Source organism: Pongo abelii, chromosome 5 (assembly GCF_028885655.2).
Source record: "Pongo abelii isolate AG06213 chromosome 5, NHGRI_mPonAbe1-v2.0_pri, whole genome shotgun sequence".
NCBI classification, from domain to species: Eukaryota; Metazoa; Chordata; class Mammalia; order Primates; family Hominidae; genus Pongo; species Pongo abelii.
Window position 1 is genome coordinate 41,974,172 of NC_071990.2, and position 16,075 is coordinate 41,990,246.

The window sequence follows — 16,075 nt, forward strand, 5'->3', positions numbered from 1 at the left end:
GAAAAACTTCCCGGTTGCTTCACCAGGACCAGTCTTTAGCTAAAGCTCAATTCTGCGGACTGCAGCATCTCCCAAACACCCCTAACAACCCACCCCCACCACCCCTTCCTTTCTCTTCCTTTTTCTTCCTCCCTGGTGCCTTTGGCAAAGATTTGTAGAAGGTTCGCTTTGGAGGGAATCCCACAGATGATCCAGATTCACAGATATGGAAACTGAGGCTGAACAGAGCAGAGACCTGCCCAGCCACACAGCCAGTGAGAGGCACAGTGGGGTCTCTCGACTCCTGGTCCAGTGCTCTTATGACTTTCACTGCCATCCCATTCTCACCCAATGATCCCCACAGCCTCTTCTGCACATCTGATTAAACAAGGGCCTGCTGAGGGCTGCACTGTACGTTAATGGACGTGGAGTGCGTGGCACAAAGCCGGGCACCTAGGAGGCCATCAGTAAGGATGCCTCCTCCCTTCCTGGGTGTCTGGGGCTTCCAAAGAAGCCTAGGAAGTCTTGCCTGAACCAGTCTCCTTCCCTGGCCAGTCAAGACAGGTTCTAGCTGGAGGTCCTTTGGTCACCCATGCTGGCAGCTCAGAAGAAAGGCCAGGAAACAGGTATGGTGCTCAGACAGGGGCCTCAGCAAGTTCCCACTCTGCTTTTTTATTTTTATTTTTTTCATACAAATTCTTTTTTCAACTGAGTCCAGGTCTCGCTATGTTGCCCAGGCTGGTCTCGGACTCCTGAGCTCCAGCGATCCTCCCACCTAGGCCTCCCAAAGATCTGCTTAGAGCAGGAAACCCTGGATAGAGAAAAGAAGGTCCCCAGACCACCACACCCCCACCTTTTAAGAGAGAACTCCTGGGAAACCCCTTGAAGAAGTGGTCTTCTTTAGGGACTGAGAACACAGACTTTGGAGTCGATTGGACCTAGGTTAAAATTCCAATCCTGTCACTTCCAGGCTGTGTGATTTTAAGTGACTTGCTTAACCTCTCTGAGTAAGTAAGTGTAATGCAAACAGTAATTCCCACCTCACTCTAAACACACAATAAATGTTGGCAACTATTGTATAATCAATCTTATTATAATATTGTTCTAGTATAGCATAAAAGAAGAGATGAATATTCTATTAATATAATCTTGTTTTATTGTTACACTCTCATAGACACACATTCACAGTTCATCTCTACCCACATTCCTAGACACTTTAACCATACACACAAACTCCAACCATTAAACAAACCCCACACCAACCCAGAAGGCAACATCATGTACTCACCATGTACCAGGCACTGCCGTACCCTTAGTCCTCACAACAGCCTGTGAGGTGGGTGTGTTTTCATCTCCCTCCTCTCAGATGAGGATCCACACCGTACATGCATATATGTTCACTGCATCCTGGGATGTGAACATTTCTGGCAGCTCTGGGAACCCTGAACTCCCGCCCTCCGATCAGAGGAGGCCAACCCAATTTCCATGGTCATCTCCAGGGCAGCCCCAAGCCGGGCCCCAAGTGCTGACTGCCTTCCATCCCCAGAACAAAGGCCCAACCTGGTTTTCATGACAGCTGTGGTTGGGGAAACCCCTGTTGCCTGCAGAAACCGAGTTGACTTTGAAAAGGAAGAGACAGAACCCAGGGGGTGGCTGGGCCACTCCCTGTGGGGGCAGGTGCTAAGTAACTCTATCAACTCTAGCTAATGATGCAATTACAGCCATAAACAGAGCCCCAGGAGGGCTCAGGGCCAAGAGCTAGACCCTCAAAGGGCAGCCAGACTTGAGGGGTGGGAGTCCCCTTCCGCCTACTTCTCAGCTTTCCAGAAACAGGCTGAGGAGGGCTGTGACAGCGCACGTGGGACCCTGGAAGGGCTCCTGCCTACCCTGGCCCACTCCCTGCCTACCTCTGACTGAGTCACCAGGGCCATTAGCCCGTAAAAGCCCAGTTGGCTCTCCCTAGATTCAGTGCCCACCTAGGGTGTCCCCTGCCCTATCCCCTGAACTCCTTCCAGGGCACCCGGAACCGAGATACCTGGGTCCCCATTTGGCTCCGCCTCCCAGAGCTGAGTTGAGGACAAAATAACCCTGCAGCTGTAACAGGCCTTGTAAATGGTAAGCACCATTGGCTTCCCTCCGGGAGAAGCAGAGCGTGGAGTCACCCAAACAGCCCTGCCCTTCATTTACACCCTCTGGCTCCCAGCTCTCCGGGCCCCGCGGCCAGGAGGCAGACGGAAAGAAGGGAGCCAGGCGAGTTGCTCATGGTCCTGGGGCTGGGGTCACCGGCATGGTGAAAGCATACCGTCAGGTTAGCAGGCAGGGACCTCAAGGCAGCTGACCCTTCCCCTTCCTCTGCCTCTGCCTCTCCTGGCCGGCCAGGAACTATTGCTGGCTGTCCCTCCCCGGACAGTGCGCTCCCTGAGGGGAGGGCCTGAGGACTGTCTCCCAGTCGTGGCACCAAGAACTACGTTCTAACCGAGCGCATCCGCATCTGTCCACCCAGAAGGAAACCAGAGACCAGCCTCCAACCTCATCCCCAGCTGCCCAACAGTGCCAGGTCTGGGCCAATGGAATCTCGGCCAGGGCGGGTGCAGGGGCCTGAAGCCACACCCCAGAGGTGTCACTGGGGACCTGCATCCGTCTTGTCCCTTTCCCTGAGGGATGAAGCAGCCCCTCACTCGGGATTGGGGGGAGGGCAGGGGATGGGGGCTGGGCAGTAATTAACCTGCACTTCCCCAGCGAGCTCTAAGCCAAAAACTGCGCTCAAGTTGAGTGCAGAAGCTCCGCGCTGAACCGTCCCCAGAACAGACAGGCGAGAGAACGACGGCTGGAGCTGAGCGGGGTTCGGGGGAAGGCGCAGCGGCCAGGGGCTGGCGGAGAGCGGAGGGCGGGGGCCTGTGCCCAGCAGGGTTCGCTCAGACAAGCCCCGCCCCGGGCTCCCTCCCTTCCTCCCCCGGGGCGCGGGGTTGGGGCGCGCCAGGCGGCTGCGGCGCGAACCTGCTCGCGCAGCCCGGAGCAGCTCGGGGCAGCCGTGCGTGAAGCCGGAACCCCGGGCGGGGAGGGGGCCGAGGGGCGGGGGCCGAGCTGGCATCTGCCCGCTCCCTTCCAGGAGGCGAGCGGACGCGCTGGGCCAGAGCTGGTCGGGACAGCCCGGGGGTGGGCGGCGCGGACTCGGGGGATTGGGGGGAAGGGGGCGTGTTTTCCGGGATTCGGGACCGAGACGGGGGAGGGGAAACTCGGGGGGCGGGCAGGCGGCTGGGAACTCGGGGGGAGGCAGACAACGGGGCGCACGGCGGGAGCGCTCCGGGGTTGGTGTTCCCCAGGGTCATGGAATAACCCACGGGGAAAAAGAGACTGCCCAGGGACTCGAGGGGACGGGGCCAGGGGCGGCTTCTTCAAGAGACCGAGCTGGAGGAAGGGACGGGAAGGGAGGGAGAGATGGTACTTCCACCCGCCCCCCCATCAGCCCAGCCCCCGGGGCGTGGCGCCGCTCCGGCCCTCCCACTCCCCCGCTGGCCCGGCCAGACTCAGCCCCCGCACACCTCCCCTACCTCCGACCCCTTCTCCGGCATCGCCGGCCCCAGCCGTGTCCGGTGGAGGGGAAGTGGGCGCGGAGCCCGCGCGTCCCTCAAACTTCTTGCGAGTTCACCATCACGCCTCCCGCCCCTTCGACTCTCAGCTCCGGGCCGGGAAGGCCCATGCCCGCCCGGCCCCTCCCGCCCGGTTACATAAGGTCGCGGAGAAGCCGCCCCCGGCCCGCGCCTGAAGGGAGGCGCCGAGGGGGCTCCCGGCTCGGCGGGGAGCGCCGCTCGGGCCACGCGCTGGGCGCCCGGGGGCGGACGGACTGCGGGTGGGTGGCGGCGCGCACGGTCCTGTTTCCCTCTCCTGCCGGCATCCCCCACCCGCCCACCTGTCTCCGGGACCCACGGGATAGGAGCCAGGGAGCCTGGGTCGGGGGTCCCGGGCCCTCCTCGCGCCTCTCGCTCCCCGATCCCGCTCACCTCGCTCTGAAGGTCAATCTGTCCGCCGCCCGCGCCCCGCGGCTCCGGCAACTTGTCCCAAGTTCGGGTGCCTGGCCCGCAAGCTGTGCCCGCCACCTGCTCCCGGGCTGCTCCGGCCCCGCGCCACCAGGGAGGCCCGCCCCGTCCGCCCTTCCCGCCGCCGTCGGCGCCGCGGCCGCTCCCTGCGTCCCGCCCGGGCCGCCGCCTCCGCTGTCACCGAGCCCCGCGCCCGGCGCCCGGGCTCCGGCTGTCACTCCACGCACACTTCCCTCCGCGCCCGGCAGAGGGCAGCACCCGCCCCGCCTCCCAGCCGCTCTGCCGCGGCGCCCACTGGGAAGCGTAGTTCTCGCTGCAGTCCCGCTAGGTACGCCGGGATTTGTAGTCACGCTCAGCGGACTAAGGCTTACAGGGAAAGAGGCTCTTGACTTGGAACCTCTGATCCACTTCTACCTCTTTGCAAGTTTTCTTTCTCCTCTCAGTAATGTCCCAAACCAGGGCTCACTACGATACATTCTGTAGCCTGTCCGACCCCCTAAAAGGAACCTGCAGCCGGCTGTCCTTCGGCAGTCTAAGAAAGAGAGGGTCCCAGATGGTGTGCTGTTGCCATAGAAACTCCACCTGTGGCAAATTCCAGCTTCTCTTCAGGAGTAGGGTGCAGGACCTGGATCTTGCACTTTTATCCCTGCCCCGATCATAAGGCGCAAGGCCAGGGTGAGCCTGGCGAAGGACAGGGTAAAATATGACTGTAGAAGGCAGCCTGCCCGCATTATGGGTTCTACATTCACGCCCCACTCACCAGCCTGAGCTTGCTGTCATGTTGCTGGACAGAAATTGTCTGAGCTCCTTTCATGTCACCTTCCCTTGTTGGAAGTTCACAGGGTGCGGAGGCATCATTCTCTACTTTCTCCTCTTCCCCGCCCCTTTTCCCCTGTCTCCTCCCCCCGCCCCTCCCCTGCTTTTCTTCTCCTTCCCCTCCTCTTTTTCTTCCTCTCTCTCCTCCTTCCCCACATACCATGTTGCTCCTGGTTTCTGGATCTTTTGCTAAGAGGCTCCTGAGGAGGACAGGGATGAAGTCCAAAGGGACAAGATCCCTTGCTGAGTTGGTTCGAGCAAATAGGCTCGATTTCTCTGTGACTCAAGTAGGAACACTCTCCCCCCGCCCACCACCCACCCACCCATGATGGCGCTACCACTGTCTTCCCTTTCCAGGGGAAAAGTATGAACTTTAAGCTCTGAGGGTTACAGAGCCCATCCCAAGCCATGCCTTAGGTCCCATTTCTCTTAGAATCACAGTGACCCACCAGGAAACCTCCTAGCCACTCAGGGAAAACTCCCTTCCAAAAACAACAGGATGACCAACATAAAGAACTATTTATTATTAGAGAAAGTCCAGAGTCCAGAAAAAGAAGGCTGAATCCAGAGTGGAAAGACAGATACAATGCCCTGGGAGGGTGCAGGGTCAAGAGGAAGAGGGGAGCCCACGTGTTGAGGCAGCAAGTCTAGGCGGCAGTGGCAAAGCCCACTCTGTTGTTGCCCAAGTCGTAGACGGAATAGTAGGACCTGAGGAAGACATCCCCGAGGATCCACAGGGGCTGGCCGTTCTGGGAGGGCAGGTAGGTGAGCTCGACTCCCACGGTGCAGTAGCCATTGTTCTGCTCAACACAGAAAGGCAGCACTCATTCATTTGTTCACACATGAGCTGGGCCCTGCTCAGCTCTGAGCCCTGGGCTGGGAGCACAAGTGCAGAGCTGAGGGAGCCAGGGTCTCTGCCTTGAGGGCTCATAGGCCAACTGAGCCCCCAGAGCAGAGCGGGTGGGAAGATTTCTGGAACAGGTATATTCAGGCTGCGGTGGTCCTCAGCAGGGTCTCCTCTCCCCATGATGCGAAACTTCTCTTCCCACAGACCTCCCTCCTGCTCCCAATTTGGAGCAGATCAGCCTGGTGGTTAAACCCTGGAGCCAAACCAACTTGGATTCAAACCTTAGCTGTGTCGCCTTGAGTCAGTTACTCAACCTCTCTGAACCTCCAAGTTTTCATTTGTAAAACAGAAATGAGTATCTCCCTCATTAAATACTGTGACAATTAAATGGGATCATGAAGCAAAGTGCTCTGCACAGTGGTCTGCCCTAGTAAGTGCTCAACAAAGAGCCCAGTGCCTCTCCCCGCTAATTAATAATAATTGATCATAGATGACAATCTTCTATTTCATAGCCTTGTTCCAGAGAAGGGGGTTTAGAATCAATAAGTGGGGAAGATAAATGAGTACAAGCACAGAGTCGGAAAATGGCACAAGGGAGGAGACCCAGCATTTCTGGCTCCCCAGCCCTTCCTCCCACCCCCAATCACAGTGGCTCAGCCTGCAGGGACCAAGACTTACACTGAGGATGTAGGAGGAGGGTGGCAGAGGGAACTCCACACCATTGATGATGAAGGTCAAGGTGGGCAGATTCTGAATGCTGTTACAGTTCACGAGAAACTGCAAGAGGAATAGGTTCCTGGTTAACTCATCCTCCCCCTGATAGCACCCACCAGCCCCCATCATCTCAGCCCCTGGATCCCAGGCCTGAGCTCCGGGCCCAAGCCCTAAGCCTGTTTTTGGACTGGAGAATGCAGCTCCAAGGGAAAGTCCCGTGTAGGTAATGCTGGCATTATACCTATAGACTCATAGAATGGGTGTGATTTGGAGTGATCCCAGAGCCTCCTAACTCCTCTTGCCTCAATTTCCCATATTAAAGATTGAACCTCTGCTCTTTCCCTGCAAGTGCCTATATATATATGTGTGTGTGCATATATATATATATATGCACACACACACACACACATACACATACACAGGCATGAGCCATGATGCCCAGCCTGCAAGTGGCATTTTAAAACACGCAGATCTGGCCGGGCACGGTGGCCCGTGCCTGTAATCCCAATACTTTGGGAGGCCGAGGCAGGCAGATTGCTTGAGTCCAGAAGTTCGAGACCAGCCTGAGTGACATGACGAAACCCCGCCTCCACCAAAAATACAAAAATTAGCTGGGCGTGATGGCACACGCCTGTAGTCCCAGCTACTCAGGAGGCTGAGGTGGGAGGATTGCTTGAGCCCAGGAGGCGGAGCTTGCAGTGAGCCGAGATTGTGTCACTGCACTCCAGCCTGGGTGATAGAGTGAGACTCTGTCTCAAAACAACAACAATAACAACAACAACAACACAGATGGCTGGGTGCGGTGGCTCACGCCTGTAATCCCAGCACTTTGGGAGGCCAAGGTGGGCAGATCACTTGAGGTCGGGAGTTCGAGACCAGCCTGGCCACTATGGTGAAACCTCATCTCTACTAAAAATACAAAAAAATTAGCCAGGTGTGGTGACGTACACCTGTAGTCCCAGCTGCTCAGGAAGCTGAAGCAGGAGAATTGCTTGAACCCAGGAAGCGGAGGTTGCAGTGAGCCAAGATCACGCCATTGCACTCCAGCCTGGGCGACAGAGAGAGACTCCGTCTCAAAAAAAACAAAAACAAAAAACAGAAAAAAAGAAAAACACAGATCTGCATAATGAGTACCCCACTGGTCTCCCAAAATTAAAATTAGTGGTAGTGGGCTTGAGTTAATTAAACAAACCCTTGGCTGGACTCAAGACAGACAAGCGCAGAGGAGTATGGCCCTGTGGAGGTGAGGGAGGTGCGGATAAAAGGTCAGCCCTGGTTGCTCACATACTCAGCACCACATTCCAGTCATTTTGCTCTTATCCCAAAGTCCAGCAAGCGTTTCCTCTGTTTCTGCTGAGTGATTGCAGCTCAGAAGAAATTCCTGCCTAATAGTAACCTCCCTCTCCCCTTCAGCAAAAGCAACTGGCCCCTCCTGAACAAGCCTCCAGGCCCCCATCCTGCCCCAGCCCCAGTCGTCCCAGGTTCCCCTGCCTCCAGTGCCTTGGGCAGATAGAGGCATGGAGGTCAAGAGTTAGGCTTTTTTTTTTTTTTTTTTTTTTTGAGACAGGGTCTTGCTTTGTCACCCAGGCTGGAGTGCAATGGTGAGATCATGGCTCACTGCAGCCTCCACCTCCTGGGCTCAAACAATCCTCTCACCTCAGCCTACCAAGTAGCTGGAACTACAGGCGCATGCCACCGCACCCAGCTAATTTTTGTATTTCTTGTAGAGACAGAGTCTCGCCATGTTACCCAGGCTGGTCTCGAACTTCTGGGCTCAAAAGATCTGCCTGCCTTGGCCTCCCAAAGTGCTGGGATTACAGGCATGAGCCACGGCGCCCAGCTGGCTATTGTGTTCCCAGGAGAAATCATGAATGCCTCTGGACTAGCCTCTTGGGGAAGAGAGACACCCTCACCAGTCACACCTGTCCATACTCATCCTCCTGGGCCCCTGTGGCCTGCAGAAGAGCGCTCATGTACTGCTGGGGCACAGTAAGCAGAGAGGTGCCTGTGTCCACGATGGCCTGGCAACCCTCAGAACACCAGCCGGAGGCCTGGCCGCCGATGAGGAACCTGTATGGGGAGAAGACAGGCAGCCTCAAGACTCCCCCAGTTCGGGGCAGCTGGGGTGAGCTTTCCCCACCACTGTGGGACAAACAGCTACAGCTACTTTCTTCAGGAAAGTGAGGACACTGCAAAGATCAATCCGGCTATTCCCCTGCATCATGCCATGGGACCTATTCCTTAAAAGTGTCAAGGAAGTTTCTAAAAACACTGAAAACCAGGGCCACTGATTCATTGTAAGGACTTTGAGCAAATTAGTTGCTAACACACCTTCGTTTCTAATCTGTGAGCCCATGATGGGGCTGGACTGCAGGGTCCCTAGTGTTCGGGAGTCCAGGTCCTGCCCCTCCCTATGTTGTCCACACCCACTCTCTTCTCCAGGCTGAGCTCGGCTTTGTCACTCCTGCAGAGGGCAGTTGTGGCTTTGTAGGAGTAAGCCTCAGAGGTCCTCTGCCCCATCCCAGAGCAGTGCCAGACTGTGTGTGTGTGACATGGCCTGGATGCCCACTCCAAGGAAGTGCCACATCCCCGGGGCCCCACGACAGACTCACTCTTCAATGCCAATCTGCCAGTAGAGTTCCTGGGTGACAGGCGCCCAGTAGATCTGCCCCGTGTACAGGCTGCTATCCACACCCCCAAAGACAACCGCTCCCCCGCTGGAGCCCTGCTGGCTGCAGGAGAGAAAGGGAAGGGGAAGTCAGGGAGTGCCATGGAAAAGGACTTCCCTCCTGAGCGTCACCTCCACAGGGAAACAGAGCTCCTTCCCTGCTCCAGACAGGGGCTCCCTGAGGATGGGGCTGCATCCCTTAGATTGGGGCTCCCTGGGGACGGGGATGTGTCCCTTAGACTGGGGCTTTCTGGCCAGGCCTTGGAATTCCCAGTGCCTCAGGCTCCCGAATGATGCTGACCTCTGGGGGGCCCCTAGTTGTTGGGACCCCCAGCCCACACTCTGCTCTCCTCTCCCCTCTGCTTCCTGCCTCTGGTAGACATGTCACCGGGAGCCCCACCCAGGCCCAGCTTGTTACTTTTCTGCTGAGATTGGAGACAGGTAGGGTCTTGGTGAAGGGGGGTAAGGATATTCCATGTTTGTTCCAGAGGCTTCTCTGGTAGCTGGAGTGTGGAGCTGGGTGGAGCTGCTCTGTTTACACGCAGAGGAATCATAAACAGAGGTGGGGAGGAAGTTAGCAACATTGGTAACGGGTGAGGTCCTTGAACTTCAGATTCCCCAGATTAGTCCAATGAAGCTAACTGTCTCTAGAAAGTGGCTGGCTAAGGCTGGGCACAGTGGCTCACGCCTGTAATCCCAACACTTTGGGAGGCCAACACTTTGGGTGGATCACCTGAGGTCAGGAGTTTGAGATCAGCCTGGCCAACATGGTGAAACCCTGTCTCTACTGAAAACACAAAAATTAGCCGAACACGGTGGCGCACGCCTGTAATCCCAGCTACTTGGGGGGCTGAGGCTGGAGAATAGCTTGAATCCGGGAAGCAGAAGTTGCAGTGAGCTGAGATTGCGCCACTGCACTCCAGACCGGGTGACAGAGCGAGACCCCATCTCAAAAAAACAAAACAAAACAAAGCAAAAGCAAGTTGCTGGCTAATTCTGAAGAAGAACAAAGAAAAGCAGGCCCCAGGCCGCTCACCCCCACCCACTGCCTGTCTCACTAAATGCCTGCACATGCTCATGTTGACTGGCAAGGATAACAACCTGCTGGGGGTCAGCAGTGGACCTAGACCAGAAGACTCCAGGACCAGGTTAGAACAATAGATAAAAGGAGATGAAGCAATACATTACTATGCAAAAGAGGGATACAGGTAGAAAACATTCAGTCAGAAGGAAGTGAGCGAACTGCCCCACCCGCTTCTCCACCAGGAGGCCTGTCCAAGGGGTGCTGAGAATCAGAGCAGCAAAACTCAGGGCAAAGTTCAGCCACTGCGGAAGAGATTCCATCCTGGCCATGGAGTGCAAAGACAAGTTGGAGGGGACTGGGGACAGGTGCAGGGGTGGGGTGTGGTCGGGTGGCTGGGAGCGGATTCGAGAGGAAGCCCAGGAAGGAAGGCCCTGGAGCAAGACTGACTGGAGCCAGATGCCCGCTGCGATGCCTTCAAACCCCAAAGCATTGAGCACTGAGCCTCAGTTGTCCAGGGCGGCCGGGGGAGCACCCCGGGAGGTGGGGACTGGCCAGCTGGTTGCTCACTTGCTGAGGTAGAAGCTGCAGACGGGGCTGGTGAGGGCGCCCTCCTGCACCATGCCCTGCATAGCTGTTGTGGCCTCATCCACGGACAGAGCAGGGTAGGCCAGGCCCATGATGCCATCAAACTGTGCATAGACGAAGTTGGTACCAGGCTCATTCTCACTCAAGCCGAACTCCTGGTTGGGGACCTGGATGCTTTGGACCTAATGGGGACAGAAACGAGGGGAGGTGACCAGTCTGACTCCACTCACCTCCTCCAGGTTCGCCTAGAGACTCCTCAAGCCTCTGTTCATCCCTTCCTCACCTCTGCCCCCTTCTTTTTTGTTTGTTTTGGTTTTCTTGTTTGTTTGTTTGTTTGCTTGTTTGAGACAGAGTCTCGCCCTGTCACCAGGCTGGAGTGCAGTGGCGCAATCTCAGCTCACAGCAACCTCTGCTCGCCTGATTCTAGAGATTCTCCTACCTCAGCCTCCCGAGTAGCTGGGACTACAGGCACATGCCACCACGCTCAGCTAATTTTTTGTACTTTTCATAGAGACAGGGTTTCATGTTGGCCAGGATGGTCTCGATCTCTTGACCTCGTGATCTGCCCACCTTGGCCTCCCAAAGTGCTGGGATTACAGGTGTGAGCCATCGTAGCCAGCCACCTCTGCCTCTTGACAGGTGTTGCAGGAGCCACCTCTCCTGCGTAGCCTTCCTTGACTGCCACAGCTCACCTCCTCTCCCGTCTCCTTCTTCTCTGAGCTCCCCAGGCCTTATGCTTCTTAAGGAAAAGGACCATGTCCCTCTTGTTCAGTATGGTGCCCCAGTGCCTGGCACATGGTGGCCACCAGTGAGTGTTGGGGGAGTGACTGAATGGACCTGTCTTGTCCTGCCCTCCTGTCCTGCACACCAGAACACTAGCATTCCACCGTGTTTCAGGGGACTCCATCTAACTGTCCCCTCCAGCTTATAGGTCACAGCCCCAGCCTCCACTCCCCATGCCCACTCACGGTCAGGGTGTCGTAGCCAAAGAAGCCGGTGAGGCTGCCACTGCCATACTGCAGGGAGAAGGTCTGCCCGTTGGTGGAGTAGGTGGAGGACTCGCTGGGGTTGAAGCGGGAGTGACTGGCTGCGGGGGAGTCAGGGCGTGGGGAGTCAGGCCGGCCGGGGCAGGGCTGCTCAGCTCTCAGGCCCGCCGGGTTCCCACCTCAGCCTCTCGCTCAGGCTGCGCTCACATCCTGGGACCTCAGCACTCCTGGTTGCCAAGTCAAGGGGTGGCATTGGAAGGCCCATGGGAGCTGGCCAGCCTTGTCCCCAAAGCCCCTTCTGACTTACAGAATCTTGGGATGCCTCAGGACTGTGGCCTCCCTGTGGATAGGGTTGCAGAGAACCCAGCTCTGAGTCCCTGGTCCCCAGCAAAGCACGTGGCTCACAGCAGTGCTGAGTAATTACTCATCAGATGAAGAAGTGAATGGGCCTGCACCACATCCCCGCATTCCCCTTAGCCCTCCAGGGCATCCCCAAGTGCCCCCCACCTTCACTCATCAAGAAGCCAGTCATAGCATAGGGTGGGGACATCAAGGGACCCCTTGGGCCAAAGGTGTCAGGACCCAAACACCAAGGCTTCAGCAGGGACCAAGGCAACCTTAAGAAAGCAAACACTGCCTGTCTCCCAAAACCACTGTAGTATGGAGCCCACATCCTATATTGTTCTGTTGTGTCTCTTGGAGACACTTCAGTGAGAACTTAGTAAATACTGGGGTGGAGCAGAACAGAATGGAGTAGAATGGAGTAGAATGGACTGGGATGGAATGGACTGGAAATTAGTCACGTGGAATGGAATGGCATTGCCCAGAGTAAACAGAATGGGGAGAGTGGAATAAAAGGGAGTGGGGGGTTAGGGGCTGGCATAAGCAAAGGGATACATATTGGCAGGGAAGGCAAAGGGGCCATCCAGCTGCAGGACCAGCATCTTTCCTCTGGCTTGGGCATGCTGTGTGGCCCTGCACATGTCCCTGGTCCTCCCCAGGACTGAGCTCCCCTCAGTCCTGAGCTCCCTCTGGAAGTTCGGCCCTTCCCAGAGGGTATCAGTGCCTTGCCCTGTCCACCACCCCTCTCTGCCCAGCTCAGCACTCACTGCAGGCCTGGCTCTGGCAGTAGACAGAGGGCACCCACAAGTTGGAGGAGCCGGTGTCAAAAAGGACCAGGAAGTTCTGGGGTGGAGTCCCGATGCTGATCTCACCAAAGTAGGCAGCCTGGGGGCCATGGAGCAGGCTGTTAGTTCCAGAGGGATCCAGGGGCCCCAGGCTTCTCCATGGGCAGAGGAGTGAAGGGATCTGCCCCTTCCCTCCAGCCCATACCAGAGAGAAGGCTACCCCCAGGAAGGGTCAGGACTCACATCCATGTAGGCCATGGGCTCGTAGGACACGCTGAGGTCACCAAAGCGGTACTTCCAAGCAGGATCATACTTGTGGGTCCTCAGGAACTCCCCCAGCAAGCCCTTCTCCTTCATGGTCTCACGGATAGACTTAAATTTCTTCAGGGGCACTCTACAGAAGGGTTGCATATGAGGTAAGGCCCTCCCTCCTTCCTCTCTTCCCAGTCCTCTCTTTCTCTCTCTCCTTCTCTTAACTGCATGCTTCAACCTCCCTGCCACTCTCTTCCCCCTTGTCTGTTTGTGTGTGTCTTTTTCTCTCTCTCAGCCTTTTTCTGTCTCTGTCTGTCTCTGTGTGTGTGTGTGTTTCTTCCTCCCTTTGCCTCTTCCCCTCTTTCTTACAAAGCTCTTCTCAGCACTTGCGCTGAGATTCAGAAAACCATTCATTTCACCATGCATGTCCTCCTCGCCCCATCTCAAGGGTCCTCCTGGCCCTTTGCTGTCAAATATCCCATAGATTCCTCCCCAGGAAAGAAAGAGGGACTTTAGGCATTACCCTTTTCAGGATATGTACTTTTTCTTTTTTTTTTTAAAGATGCAGTTTCACTTTTGTCACCCAGGCTAGAGTGCAATGGCACAATCTCCACTCACTGCAACCTCTGCCTCCTGGGTTCAAAAGATTCTCCTGCCTCAGCCTCCCGGGTAGCTGGAATTTACAGGCGCCTGTCACCACACCCAGCTAATTTTTTGTATCTTTAGTAGAAACAGGGTTTCACTATGTTGGCCAGGCTGGTCTCGATCTCCTGACCTCGTGACCTGCCTGCCTAGGCCTCCCAAAGTGCTAGCATTACAGGTGTGAGCCACCATGCCTCGCCCAGGATATGTACTTTTTTTTTTTTTTTTGAGATAGAGTTTCGCTCTTCTTGCCCAGGCTGGAGTGCAATGGCTTGATCTCGGCTCACTGCAACTTCCACCTCCCAAGTTCAAGCAATTCTTCTGCCTCAGCCTCCTGAGTAGCTGGGATTACAGGCAAGGGCCACCATGCCCAGCTAATTTTGTATTTTTAGTAGAGATGGGGTTTCTCTATGTTGGTCAGGCTGGTCTCGAACTCCCGACCTCAAATGATCCGCCCGCCTTGGCCTCCCAAAGTGCTGGGATTACAGGTGTGAGCCACCGCGCCCAGCCCAGGAAATGTACATTTTTAACAGAAGATTTCAGGCCGGGCACGGTAGCTCATGCCTGTATTCCCAGCACTTTGGGAGGCCGAGGCGGGTGGATCACTTGAGGTCAGGAGTTCGAGACCAGACTGGCCAAGATGGTGAAACCCCATCTCTACTAAAATTACAAAATTAGCCGGGCATGGTGGCGCACGCCTGTAATCCCAGCTACTCGGGAGGCTGAGGTGGGAGAATCGCTTGAACCTGGGAGGCAGAGGTTTCAGTGAGCCGAGATCGTGCCGTTGCACTCCAGCCTGGGCAACAAGAGTGAAGTTCTGTTTCAAAAAAAAAAAAAAAACAAAGAAGATTTCAGAGATGGCAAAGTTCACCCCAGAGTTCCTTTCTACGGTGGCCCTCAGGCACCTGGCACCAGCTGGATGTGACAGAGCATGGAGCAAGGGCAACAGCACTAGCTGGGACTCAGGACACAGAGTCCTAGTTCTGTCCCAGCTGCTAATTGCATGGTCTAGGCCCCATCACTGCTCCTCTCAGGACACCAGGACCATGGGAAGTTGGCCTGGGTGGTCTGGAGCACAGATCAGCTCTGGAGTTGGAACTTATAAATCACGGTTTCTGTCCCTTCCTATGGGCTCAGTCACCCCCTTGGCACTCTCCTTCCCAGACTTGCTTGCTGCCATTGCCTGGGAGTCTCTAGGGATCCACTCTGGCCTTGCTCTAGGCTCCAGAATTCTGCTTAATCCCCATTCCCTGGGGACTCTGCATTCTCCAGAAATTCTCTGCTAAACCCCTTCACCCTGAGCTACGAAGACTAATTAACCACCTCTACCAGATATGCATATTGATAGGAGTTTCTGAGAGGAGCCAGCTGTTGGCCTCAGGAAGTACTCTTGGATAGAGAAATAACAGACAAGATGGCAGGCTGGGCGCCTTCCTGTTGGCCTGTGAGCCATGCCATCTACTCCAGAGTTTTCTCCTGACCCCTCGGGTATAGAGATTTATATTTACTGGCGTTTCTGCTTAGATGATTTTGGCATCTGCCAGTAAATTTTCAGCCTTAAAGCAATTTTTAGAAAGGATTCTGGATAAGATATCCCTTATCCAGAAAGGATTGCTCCCTTCTGTGGGAAGAATCCACACCTGCCATTCAGGGGCTGCTTGGGCAGTAGTCACCCTTACCACCTCTGTTTCAGGTCCATCTTTCCTCATCAGATGGGGGAAGGGATCATGCTTTTCCCTTTGATGGGAAGTTTCCTGAAGGCAGGGGCTGTGTCTCCTTCCACCCATGTGTCCTGTCTAACATGAGCAAAGGGAGACTTCCCTTCCCCTAGCAGAAGTCCCAGAGTAGAGACAGGCAGGTTGTCCCCTGGCCCAGTTACCCTTTGCAGGGCTTTAGGCTCCCATCCAGGCTCCCTGCACCAGCAGCCGGGTCCCAGACTCACTTCACCACTGCTGCCTCCAAGAGCTGGAGGCAGACCAAGACCACCACCATCCACTTCATGATGCTGGTCCCCAACTGGCCACAGAGGAAGAGCCACTCTGAGTTCTGCAGTCGCAGTGGAGTGAAGACCTGGGCACTCTTTCCTCTTTTATACGCCCAGGATTAGTCTAGTCGCTGCCTCCCTGCCCTGGGCAGCCATGACCTCAACCCAGGGTGTACCCTGTGCTTCGTGTATCAATTGTTTCTGTGTATTTTTCCTTCTTGAGGGTGGCCGCAATAGACTTTCATCTTATTGACTTTTTAGTTCAAGCATCGGAGGCCAGTAGGTGCAAGCGATAAGAGAGAAAGTTGCCGTAAGATGGAGTGGAGAAGATTACGTCTTGTTCCCAAACCAGAGGCATAATGTGTGCATTTGGGGACGAGGGCCAGAAAAAGGTAGAGGCAGAGTGCTGGGATA

General features: G+C 55.7%; 2 protein-coding genes across 4 annotated transcripts in view; both read right to left on the minus strand.

Annotated features, from left to right (window-relative positions):
• TFEB (transcription factor EB) overlaps positions 1–4,897 on the minus strand; it is a 52,475-nt gene extending 47,578 nt beyond the window's left edge. Inside the window, exon 1 of one of the 3 annotated variants that reach the window (XM_003776834.4) lies at positions 4,777–4,897. In XM_003776834.4, the coding sequence (XP_003776882.1) occupies positions 4,777–4,796 (20 nt within the window). In that variant the 5' untranslated portion in view covers positions 4,797–4,897. Of the gene's footprint in view, positions 1–3,530; positions 3,653–3,980; positions 4,258–4,776 lie in introns of those variants that run through there. The other 2 variants (XM_009241862.4, XM_054557472.2) reach the window with 2 other exon arrangements.
• Positions 4,898–5,479: 582 nt separating this feature from the next.
• PGC (progastricsin) lies at positions 5,480–15,678 on the minus strand. The gene is given in 9 exon segments (NM_001145471.1): positions 5,480–5,632; positions 6,358–6,456; positions 8,316–8,463; positions 9,006–9,125; positions 10,653–10,852; positions 11,639–11,757; positions 12,766–12,883; positions 13,027–13,177; positions 15,620–15,678. Coding segments are annotated over 9 exon segments (1,167 nt in total).
• Positions 15,679–16,075: the final 397 nt, after the last annotated feature.